The sequence below is a fragment of the Paralichthys olivaceus genome, chromosome 6 (assembly GCF_024713975.1).
Source record: "Paralichthys olivaceus isolate ysfri-2021 chromosome 6, ASM2471397v2, whole genome shotgun sequence".
In the NCBI taxonomy this organism is placed as follows: Eukaryota; Metazoa; Chordata; class Actinopteri; order Pleuronectiformes; family Paralichthyidae; genus Paralichthys; species Paralichthys olivaceus.
Window position 1 is genome coordinate 1,578,571 of NC_091098.1, and position 12,062 is coordinate 1,590,632.

At 40.8% G+C, this 12,062-nt stretch overlaps 1 protein-coding gene and 1 long non-coding RNA gene across 2 annotated transcripts; both read left to right on the forward strand.

Annotated features, from left to right (window-relative positions):
• The first annotated feature begins 3,338 nt into the window (after positions 1-3,338).
• Positions 3,339-5,192, forward strand: LOC138410602 (uncharacterized). Its single transcript, XR_011243305.1, has 3 exons — positions 3,339-4,333; positions 4,911-4,944; positions 5,060-5,192. It is a non-coding gene; the product is annotated as an uncharacterized lncRNA (long non-coding RNA).
• A 514-nt stretch (positions 5,193-5,706) lies between these two features.
• On the forward strand, positions 5,707-9,122 carry LOC138410544 (CSC1-like protein 2). The gene is made up of 5 exons (XM_069527110.1): positions 5,707-5,772; positions 5,854-5,934; positions 8,014-8,131; positions 8,297-8,435; positions 8,806-9,122. Exons 1-4 carry the CDS (start codon positions 5,744-5,746, stop codon positions 8,408-8,410), a joined length of 342 nt encoding a protein of 113 aa, XP_069383211.1. The 5' UTR covers positions 5,707-5,743; the 3' UTR covers positions 8,411-8,435; positions 8,806-9,122.
• Positions 9,123-12,062: the final 2,940 nt, after the last annotated feature.

The following is a 12,062-nucleotide window of genomic DNA, read 5'->3' on the forward strand; positions in this document are numbered from 1 at the left end:
TGACAGCAGCTGCATGATTGGCTGGAAGAGACTGGCAGAATCTGATTGGCCATTTAGAAATGCCCACAATCAGCTGATCAATGAGCAGGTTAAGTCTTCCTGAATTAACTAATGCTGAGCTTCATTAGTAAATTCCTCAAAAATAAACCTTACTTACTACAGGAGTGTCATCACAAACACATACACATTCATACTTTACTTACTATTTAGTGCATTAATCTTGTAGGCTTTTGTTAAAATCATTGCCCATTTTATCATCATCATGTTTTCTTTTGAAGCTTATGCATATTAATTCATCAGCATTTATCAGGAACATTTGAACACTGATATTTGTGGATCTGGGATCATCTGCTCTAGTTTCTTTAATCTCATCTGATTTTGATCAGTCATAATTTGCACTAGTGAAAGTCACTAATGACCTTTTTAAGGCATCAGATGATGGACTTGTCTCTCTACTCATCCTGTTGGATCATAGTGCAGCATTTGACACCATAGATCATAAGATCCTGTTACAGAGACTAGAACAACATGTAGGGACCAAAGGAACGGCACTAGACTGGTTTAAATCATATTTATCAGAAAGATGTGTTAACGTCAACAATGACCCCTCCATGCACATGCAAGTTAGTCATGGAGTTCCACAAGGTTCTGTCCTTGGACCGATACTCTTCACCTTATACATGCTCCCCTTAGGCAACATCATGAGAAAGCACCACATACACTACCATTGTTACGCAGATGACACCCAGCTGTACATTTCTCTGAAGTATGATGAATCTAATCACTTAGTTCAACTTCAGGAATGTCTCAAGAACATCAAGGCTTGGATGACCCAAAATTTCTTACTTCTAAATTCAGACAAAACTGAGGTCATTGTAATTGGCCCTAAACATCTTAGAGAATCACTGTCCGAACAGATAGTTACATTGGATGGTGTCAGTCTGGCCTCCAGCTCAACTGTTAGGAACCTTGGAGTTATGTTTGATCAAGACATGTCATTTAACAAACACATAAAACAGGTCTCTAGGACAGCTTTCTTCCACCTGTGCAATATTAACAAAATGAGAAACACCCTGTCTCAGAAGGATGCTGAAAAACTAGTCCACGCATTCGTTACCTCTAGATTAGATTACTGTAATTCTTTATTATCAGGATGTCCCAGGAAGACTGTACAAAGTCTCCAGTTGGTCCAAAATTCTGCATCACGAGTGCTGACAAGAACTAGAAGCAGAGATCATATTAGTCCTGTCTTAGCTTCTCTACATTGGCTCCCTGTAAAATTCAGAATAGAATTCAAAAACCTGATAACACCATATTATCTGAATAGATCACTTCGTTCACAAAACACAGGCTCTCTTGTGGTTCCAAGAGTCTGTAAGAGTAGAACAGGAGGTAGAGCATTCAGCTACCAGGCTCCTCTCCTGTGGAACCAGCTCCCACTCTGGGTTCAGGAGGCAGACACCATCTCAGCATTTAAAGTTAAACTTAAAACGTTCCTCTTTGATAAAGCCTATAGTTAGTTCTGGATCAGGTAAGTCCTGAACCATCCCTTAGACATATAGGTCTAGACTGCTGGGGGAACTCCCATCATGCACTGAGCACCTCTCCACTTCTCTCTTTCTCTCTGCCCCCCCCCCCCCCCCCCCCCCCACACTCATTTATTTACTTTAATACATGTCAATAACTATGTCATTTTGTACTCCCATAGTCTCCCTCTCCTTCTCTCTCTCATTTCAGATATCTCTGACTCCAGAACTGCAGGACAACAACTATTACTATTATTACTGTAATTAATTACAATATTTCAGTATTTAATTAGTATATGAATTGTTGCTGCTGTCATAAATAATCAATAACTTCTTTACACTGTTATTGTTTACATTTGAACTATAGTCAAATCTGATACCTGATGGTGCTCAAGTGTTCCTGGTCTCTCTCGGCTCTCTCTCTCCCCCTCCCCACTATTACTCTCTCTTCTCTCCCCTCTTTTCCACCCATCTCTCCTCTCCTCCCCATTTTTCTTTGCTCACTCCAACCGGTCGAGGCAGATGACCTCCAACATTGAGCCTGGTTCTGCTATAGGTTTCTCCCTGTTAATGAGAGAGTTTTTCCTCCACAGTTGTGTGCTGCTCATTGTGGGAACTGTTGGGTTTCTCTATATTTAGTAAGATTTTAAGGTCTTGACCTTCTATGAGTCCAACTGGCATTCTAAAGGAGAACATTGCTTCTTGATTTGCCTGTTTATCACCGGTGGACTGATATAATTTACTTGACACTCTTGCTTTGATTTCTGATTTGCATTATTTTATTGTATTAAAAATGTTTTAAACAAACTGTTCACAGTTTAGTTTTTACCTCGGCTGTGGACTGATTGTTTCCCTTGTTGGCATATTCACATCAATTTGAAAAATAAAAATCATTCACTTATACATTCATTACTTAAAGGATTTTGAATGAAAACTTTAAAAGGATTTTATCCCAGTGTACACTACAAAACAGCGCCTTGGCTTCTGTGGCCATAAGCACAACAGAACCCTTTTTTCCAGATGGACACAAGCTCACTGCCAAACGACTGGTTACACAAAGGTCAGCCTGCGACCCGGAGAGCTCTTCCTTAGGGTGTAACCATAAGCTGCTCTCGCTTGTGCTGGACGCAACTCAAAATCGCCCCAGAAAATTAGCCCCACCTTTTGGGGGCTGTGGGGTTCAGTTAATAGACCACAGTCTTTCGTCAATGTTTTCTGATGGACACAGGCTCCACACCTTACTCCAATTTCACCAGGGCCCCTGAGGTGCAACCAGGTGGCAGCTATTGCCTTTGCTGGGCATGACCCAAAGTCAGCCCAGAAAGTTCCAATGGACATAGGCTCCACGCCTGTTTCTGATTGCTAGAAGGCCAGGGTGCAGTGGGCGGCAACTATTGCCTGTGCCAGGCACGACCCAAAGTCGCCCCAGAAACCACTGGTAAACTCAATTAGTACAGACTTAGCACACTACATAGTACATTATAACATTATTTTCACCACAGTTCAGTTCACCTTCTTTTATTTCTGCTGATTCAGTTTGGATTCAGATAGATTAATTTGAATTTGACTCTATTGGGGACAAGACAAGTCGTCTAAGACAAAACTACAGGCGACTCCCTTGCACAGACATTTGATTGTTGTTACAGTTAAATAGTAGAACATTTCTGTTTTCTTTATGATCCCGTCAAGCTCTGACATGGTAAGGCAAATCAAAGAATAACTTTAATTTTGCAACTTACTCTATCTTTGCTGTAAACCAGCCACTAAGGATACACTTTTGGGTAGCTCTAGTGCCGGTCCCAAGCCCGGATAAATGGTGAGGGTTGTGTCAGGAAGGGCACGTGGCGTAAAATTTGTGCCAAAACAAACATGCAGATCACAGATAGGAGGGGTAGTGGATATATTGGCAGATGATCAGCTGTGGCGACCCCGAAAAGGGAGCAGCCGAAAGATAAAGAAGAAGAAGACTGTATCTTTGCTGTGTTGAGATCCTGTTCATGATGCCAATTTGTTATGGAAGTTTTCTGGAAGCTGGTGAAAGGACAACTGAGGCAGCAGCTGATGTCTTATGCAGAAGATTTTAATGTAGACTTGATGCAGCAAGGAGACCAGAAGGTGGAACAATATACAAACACTAACAGAGCAACATGAGCAATTGTCCCCCCCAAGTCTGAATATGTCTCCCACAGCATCCCAATATATCTTCCTCTACTTGTGTCACCCATTCTAACAGCACAGGCATACCTAACCTTTACGTCTTTCCACTGATGTCCAAGCAAAAGAATTGGAGTTTGCGCCTCTCTGTCTGGGCATCTGAATTAGGTATGAAAGTCCTTGAGCGTAGACACTACAATGTACTGCTAGTTGGCCCTTAATCTATAACTTGACCTTGGAGAGAAGGGAGTATCTGTGGAATGATTTGGTCTGTACTCTCTTCATGGTGAACAGATTTATTGTATGAGGATGGTAAAAAACAGTTATCACACAGGAATCTATTGGGACAACACGATCAGACACTCAAAGGAATAGCGTACTTGATAAATGCCATCTGAGTCATTCTAACCCAACTTCACACACACTTCAACCCAGCTCCAGGACTGTCATCAGTGGGACAGCCCCTGAGATCCCCAGCAAGTCCCCTGAGTCCATCCTCCCTCCTTCTTGTGGAACGATGGGCAGAGCGAGCGGGCCAACCAGGACCTGGAGGCAGCTCTATGCTGCGTTTTTGCCCAACACCCCTCATCATGGAGTTCCCAGCTGACCTGGGTGGAATATGCCCACAACTCCCTTAACCAGCTCTGCCACAGGTATGACACCATTCACGGTCATGTTCGGATTCCAACCCCCTATGTTTCTATCCCAGGAGAAGGACGTGGCCGCACCCTCTGTCCATGCTCAACGGCACTGCTGCCATAGGATCTGGAGGGAGGCTTGGGCAGCTTTGATCCACATGGCCGCCAGGAATGAGAGGATGGCCAACGGACCGATGTGTATAATTGTGTGGTTATGTAATTAGCGTTTTCCAATTGTTGTCATGTACACATGACAGTAAGTTTTAATGCCATCACTGTCTCTGATTACAGCTCAATTTTACACAATGATAATAATATCCAGTGTCTGTTAATGACAATTCCTTTACATATGTTATATACTGATTCAGGTGTGTATTTACTAAATAGTTTCTGGTGACTTCAAGTGAATCAAGCAATCAACATGGAGGGGTTGAACTGTGTCCACTTAATAATCAGTGTCTTGTCACTGGATTGTGATTTTTATGTTGTCAGTGGTTTTAAATGAACCCTGGCTTAGGTTGCCTTTATTTTTCTGTTCATGTTCTTGTCTCAACCACACTTTAATTTGGAATGTACTGTTTATCTCTTTCAGGTGAATCTTCCAAGTGGGTAACTTCCCTATCAGGGTATGAGATTTAAAAATAAATGTATAAGGATATATGAGCAAAGGTGTGTATTGCAGAGGAGCTTTGTGGTTTTCTCATACCTAAATGTTTCTCTGTGTCTTCTGTTTGATTCCAGAGAACTGCTGTTATGGATGCACCCAGTGACTGCAGTTATCTTCTTGATCCTGACAGTTATTGTTCTGGTACATCACACATCTCAAGTAAAAGACAGAAGCAGAGAGACGGTACGGATTACTCAGGACTAGACTGTAAGATTTCATGTTATTTTTCAGAATATTCTGATCATCCACATTTAAACTGGATCTCATTGATACTTACATTTATAGAGTCCAGATACTTTTTTCCAAAACTGTTTCTATTAATTACCTCTGCCTAGGAGGTTATATCTGCATTTGTTTGTTGTTATTTAACAGGGTGACCCAATTTTTGGTGGGACATGACTCAAAGTAGAACCTATTGAATTTTAATGCAGGTCCAGATCAGGGGTCAGATACAAGAATTGTTTTGTTTTTATCACTTTCTTTAACATTGTGAGATCGAGCATTTTTCAACATTTTGGTTGATTTCATAAGAGGGCTGTTAGACCTTGGCAGAGGTATGCTCTACCTCCATTCTACTCCTAATATTGGATTGCACCTGTTTATGAGGACCTAAATGTGTAATGAAAGCTATAACTGTGTGGTGAATCACATTCATTTGATTTCACTGACCTGTGAGGAAATGTGACAGATATTTCTTTCTGTTATTCATTTTGCAGACCAGAAACACATTGCTTGTGCGTTCGGTTCCTAAAACAGCGATGGTAGAAAATGTAAAGGCCCATTTCACGTGAGTGGACTGAACTGTTTCCTTCCACTGTCTCCATCTTGTATAAAGTTTACATTTAGTCCATGTCCTGTTTTTCTACAGAGAGGCATACCCGACCTGCGAAGTTACCGCTGTGACTAAGGGCAATGACATGACCAAGCTCATGAGCCTTGATCAGGACAGGTAAGAAATTAGAAGTAACTAAATAAAAGAAAAAAATGTCTCTTGCCCTCTATAGCAATGAGAACATACTAACATGTGTAAGTGAGCAGGCATATATTATTCATTTTGATAAGGAATGTGTGAAATAGGTGGCTATAAACCCACATAGAGAATGGATGTCACGATCCCTTAAACCCAGGACCAAAATGCACAACTCGGGACACAGTAACGTGGATGAAACAAAAATTTACTGATGTGAAAAATGGATAACGCACAGTTGAAAACACAAATAAACACTTTGTACAAGGACATCAAAACGCTAAATCACACACTAACCTGAACCTTCCTAGAACTATACTTTACCGACTATGAAATTCTTTCAACTTATCTTGACTTCTTACTATGATCAATAACGCTGGAACTCTGGCACAAGACGATCTGGCACAGGACAAAGGGAGACAAGGACTATTTATACATGAGGGAAGGGAACACAGGTGGAAACAATCCGGTGCAGGGAGAACAATCTCGTGCTCTTTATCGGTCTGCACCTCACCCTCTGTGACTGGCTGTTTGACTTTCTGACTGGCAGGCCTCAGTCTGTATGGATTGGAAACAGGACTTCAGCCAGCATTATCACCAACATCGGCACCCCACAGGGTTGTGTCCTCAGCCCCATCCTTTATACCCTGTTCACCCACGACTGTGTCGCCTCCCACAAAGACAACATCGTCCTGAAGTTTGCGGATGACACTGCAGTGATAGGACGCATCACTGGGGGAAACGAAGCACCCTACAGGAGAGAGGTGGCCAGTTTGGTGTCATGGTGCGAGGATAACAACCTCACCCTCAACAATGACAAGACCAAGGAGCTGATAGTGGAAATGAGGAAGGAGAGGAGACCTCATCAACCTCTTTCCATCCGGGAGCTTGAAGTTGAGAGGGTGAGCAGCTTCAAATACCTCGGGGTCCACTTCAGTGAGGACCTCACCTGGACATTAAACACAACACAGCTGGTCAAGAAGGCTCAACAGCGGCTGTACTTCCTGAGGAGGCTGAGGAAGTTTGGGATGTCTCCTAAGATCCTCAGAAATTTCTACAGCTGCATCATCGAGAGCATATTGACCAGCTGCATCACTGTGTAGTACGGCAGCACATCTACTATGGACCGCAAATGCCTGCAGAGAGTGTTGAGGACAGCAGAAAAAATCATCAAGACCTCACTGCCCTCTCTGCAGAGCATTTACCACCGCAGGGTTCACAGGAGCTGCCTCCATTCTTAAAGACCCCACCCACCCCCAACATGGACTGTTCACACTTCTACCCTCAGGCAGGAGGTATAGAAGTGTTAAATGTAGGACAACCAGACTCAAAAACTCTTTCTTCCCCACTGCCATTAGACTCCTCAACAGCTGACAGGAGTCTAACCAACCTCACAACTGCAACACTGGTCTGCAATTTAACTTAAAGTATTGCATTTGTACTGTTTAAATGTATACTGTATACATTTTATTACATTTTTCACTGTTACTGTTCAATTTGCACTGCTCAGTTTTGCACAATCCTCACCTTATTCACCTCATTCGCCTTGTTTCTGCCTTATTTTTAACATGTTCATAGCCTTATTGTATTTTATGTAAATTTTGTATTCTTATGTAAATTTGGTCGGTATTCCAGAAAGGACAGCACAAGAATTTCAATTCATAGGGAAACGTGTGTTCTCTGTGTATTTGACAATAAAATCTTTGAATCTTGAATCTTGAATCAATCACACAGGCAGGAAGACAGACAAGGAGATGTCACGTGACCTGAAACGAGAGGGGAAACGTCACAACACAATAAATACGAAACATGAGATAACAAAACAAAGATCTCACACTAACATCGGTGACGAGACACAACATTGAAATAGACTCCAGCAACTCTACTGGACATTGTAGGCATATATACTGTTCAATATTTACATATATGCTTGTCTGCAAAGGAGTTGGTAGCAAGAACCAGCATGAGCAGGAAATTCTATGTTTAGAGGTATGTGTTTAAAATGGTTAGGCTTTACTTTTACTAAGTTAAACCAATTTCTGTGGGGGTTTTTTCACAAAGCATTGAAGCAGGAGAAAACCTACACTACTACAAGTCTGTCCTAGAGAAAACAGAAACATCTCAGGAGATCAACCCTCATGTGAGTGGCCAACTCTGGCGCTGTTGCAGTTCTGAGGAGGTGAGATGGAATTTATGGTATAAAAAAGAATACATTGTACTAAAGAAAGTTTTTGTAGGTTTGTATCATTGTTTCTTATTTACAGGCAAAGTAAGTGAAGCAAGTGTGCAAACTATTTTACAGCAAGAGATTACGTGAAGTTGTAATTATTTGGTCTGTGCTCAGGTTGATGCCATCGATTTCTACACAAATAAAGAACAATACCTCTTACAAAAGATGAGGGAGCAGCTGGAAAAGGGAGAACCATGCCCCCCTGGGGGTGGCCTTTGTCACCTTTAAGACCAATGCTATGGCCAAATCATGAGTATGTCTTTGTTTGTGCAGATGTATGTATTTAAACGTGGGAAAAACAGCAGTAACCTGAGAAATGATAACGTAATATTTTTTGTGTAATAGCATTAGTTGTTGGGATTGATTCAACTGGATTAATTATTTCTATGACCATTCTTCTGTGCCACTGTTTCAATCTTTCAAAATATCTTTGCTTTTTTGAAAATGGAGCAACACACAGGGTGACTGTGCTTGGCCTCTGGCCTGATCAGAACAGTTTTATGTCAGATTTTTTGTCACAGCATGACTTTTTTTTTTTTTACTGGAAACAGACCACAGGGTACTTGCTAGTGTTGAGAGCTGGTTAATGTGTATCACCAATTGCTGTTGTCTTCTCACCATAGAGTTTTGAAAGACTTCAACACTGTCAAGTGCAATACATTCTGCTGCTGAAGGGAGCCCAGGTCTTCATCCAAAAGCAAAGGTCTGAAAGTGAAGAACTGGAGAGCCAACTCTGCATCTTTTGCCAGATCCGTAACTTCCTCCACATCGACCCCTCAGTATGTGCTCCATGCACTCATCATTCTATAAGCTACTGTTAATAGTGTCATCTGCAAATGTCTAAATCACCTTTAGATAAATATCAACATTCAAAACATGGTGGTTTAGGTATGAACAGGAATAGAGAGGAATAAGAGTTGACCCCTTTTCTATATGTTGTGCTGCCTCTTTGTGTGTATATTCATTTTGTTTTGATTCTTTTATTTGAATTTGGTTTACTGAGTTTCAATAAATTCCAGTGTGAAATTATTAAAATTCATCACGCTGTTAAATGTTGGTAAATGTCAACTTCAAATCCTTTGTGTTTCAATTGACAAAAATTGTATCCCTCAACAATGCTTTTGTTGTGACACATCTTCAGGAATGTACTATAAACTACTCACAGGGCCTGATCTACTAAAGGTTTGTGTGTGTAAAAATATGTGCAAACTTGATTTCAGCCCCAAAAAACATGCAAGCTGATCCACGCACTGAGGAATGTGTTCAGTATAACACACACTATTATTTTAGTACGTTTGAATATGCAATATCAGGTGTTCGAGTGTGCACAATATTGTGAGGAGTAGATGCAAATACATTAGTTTAGCACACGCAATGTGATTTACAACGTCTGAAAAAATTGCGAAGGTTGTGACTGGGTCTATATTTATTACATTTGAAAGGTTGGTGCTCATCGGCTGCAGTTATTATGGTGAGGAGGAGACAGCATGTTTGGATTGACAGAAGCAAAAATAATCATGGCACTGATGACCATCGTCACACCAGATACAGCGCTGACCAGCTGCCTGGTGTGCGCTCCCTGTGTGCTACAATGGCCCGAGTGTCGTGCCTGAGCACTCGTGCCACAGAGGACACACCTCTCACCTCCTTTGCAATATTGGTCAGAGGCCTCTCTTGCACTGGCCCCCCTAAATTGGTCTTAACCCACAGCATTTACTTTCTCGCAGATACTCTCCCATATCGCGTTTTTTTGAGTTATATTAATATTTATTTGCTGTAGCTGCACAATGTGTTTGTTTGCCTCTTCCACTAACACCTCAAATTCCATGGCATTAAATTTCGCTTTGCGCTTGCAGTCACTCTGCTCTCCATAATGCTCCATGGCAGAAACCAGTCATGCACTAAAACACTCATGTAAATACTACTGCCTCTACCATGTTTGCCCCTGTTATCATTTGCGCAATTATTTTTAGTAGATCACCAGCAAAATGCCCACCAACCAAATGTGCAAGTTGTTATACGCAATTGAGTACTCTTTATTTGGGATCTTAGTACATCAGGCCCTTTGAGGGGTTCCCAAATGGCAACTGAAATGTAGCTATTGCCATCTTGTGGTACTTGTACATTACTACGAAAAGCAGTTAGGCTAAACCATATCAGCATTGACTGAAATAGGACATGAACACCCACAGGCACCTTTTATTATACAAAATTAATAGTATGGAATTATTGAATTTAAAAATATGCATCGTGCTGGTTCTTGGCACACAGAAAAAAACAATGATTAGGATACAGATGAGCAGGCACAAAAACAAGACAAAACACAAGCTGTAATGAAACAAGGTTCGGCCGAAGTGTTGTTAGCATGAGGTAATAACTCCAGAGTAGGCAGACTAGTGATGATCAAACAAAGCTTGGTTACTACAAATTGCAATAAACAAAGGGGAACTAAATACCCAAAGTAAATCAGGTGAAATCAGGTTGGAGCATGTTATCAATGGGGAATCTTCCCTCCAATCTCTGAATGAAACTGAAATCTTCATTTTAATCTGAAATCAGTTTGAGCCCCTTCCCACCAACCCGCTACTACTGTATACTAAGCTTGACAAAACTTTGCATTCTCAGACAGCTAGTTTAGATTATACTGTAGATGCCTTGAGAGACAGATTATGTTTATGATTTTAAGATTAAGATTAAGACGCCAAGATCACTTTTTCACTTTTTCACCTGCCCTTGGCCTGACAGGCATGAAAAAAATTATCTTTTATTGTTTCTTCTTTCTTCCTTTTGTTATTGTCCTGGCTTTTCTCCAGACAGCTTTTCTGCCAGATAAAATAAAGAGAAAAATGAAAGTAGTTAATTTACCAATCAAAAATAAAGTGAAAGTTATGTGTTTTAATCTTTCATATGCCACGATTTTCCCAAAGTGTGGACTTTATACCACTTGAGGTCCCAAAGTGTCAGCACACAACTGATTAAATTACATTTCTAACCAAACAAAAGGCATGACTGTAATGTTACATAACTAGCACATACATATATGTACCTTGTGTTTAGAGTACATGGAAAAATGAAAAACCACCTGGAATAAAACAAGATGCTTTTAGTCCTATTTAAGATGGGACATAATGTTGAAAGACATCACATCTCAGGTGGACAACACATCTCAAATTACTCCCATTATTCAGAAATGAAGCCAAAATATCCAGGATATGAACACTGCCATCTTTGGACATCATTTGGAGCCAAAGTCTGCGCAGTTACAATCAGGGATAGTGCCACAACACCAGTCCCTCAAATAGACACTCTTGCCAATCTCAAGAACATACATCAGTTTGATAGGAACTAGGGTTGCAAAATTCCAGGAATTTTCAAAGTTGGAAACTTTCTATGGGAATTAACGGGAATATATGGGAATTAACGGGAATAAATCTGAAATTTACAAAATTGGAGGCTGGCCCTCAACAGGGAACTTAAATATAGTTGGGGAAAATATATTGTAGCATAATCTTGGCTAAAACAACCAGATTTACTTCACATACACTCCTCAATCACATGCACACAGCACACTGCTTACTGCAGGGCTATTGAGGCCACACCCCCTACATGCACTGTGCATTCCTCCATCACATGCACATCTGATTTCAAGACTATTAAAGTCACACATTTGAGCCCGAGGACTATCTGAAGTCAAGTAAGTTTTGATAATATTATGGGGTAAATATATTTGATCTATAATAGTATTGATGTTTAACTTGGAAATATTAAATAAAAATAGGTGCTAAATGTAAGCTATTTTTCATTTCATTGACCATTTAAGAGGCTAGCTTATTATGGTGGCGGTAGCTACCTCAAATGTGATGTTTCTTCAAACTCCTGC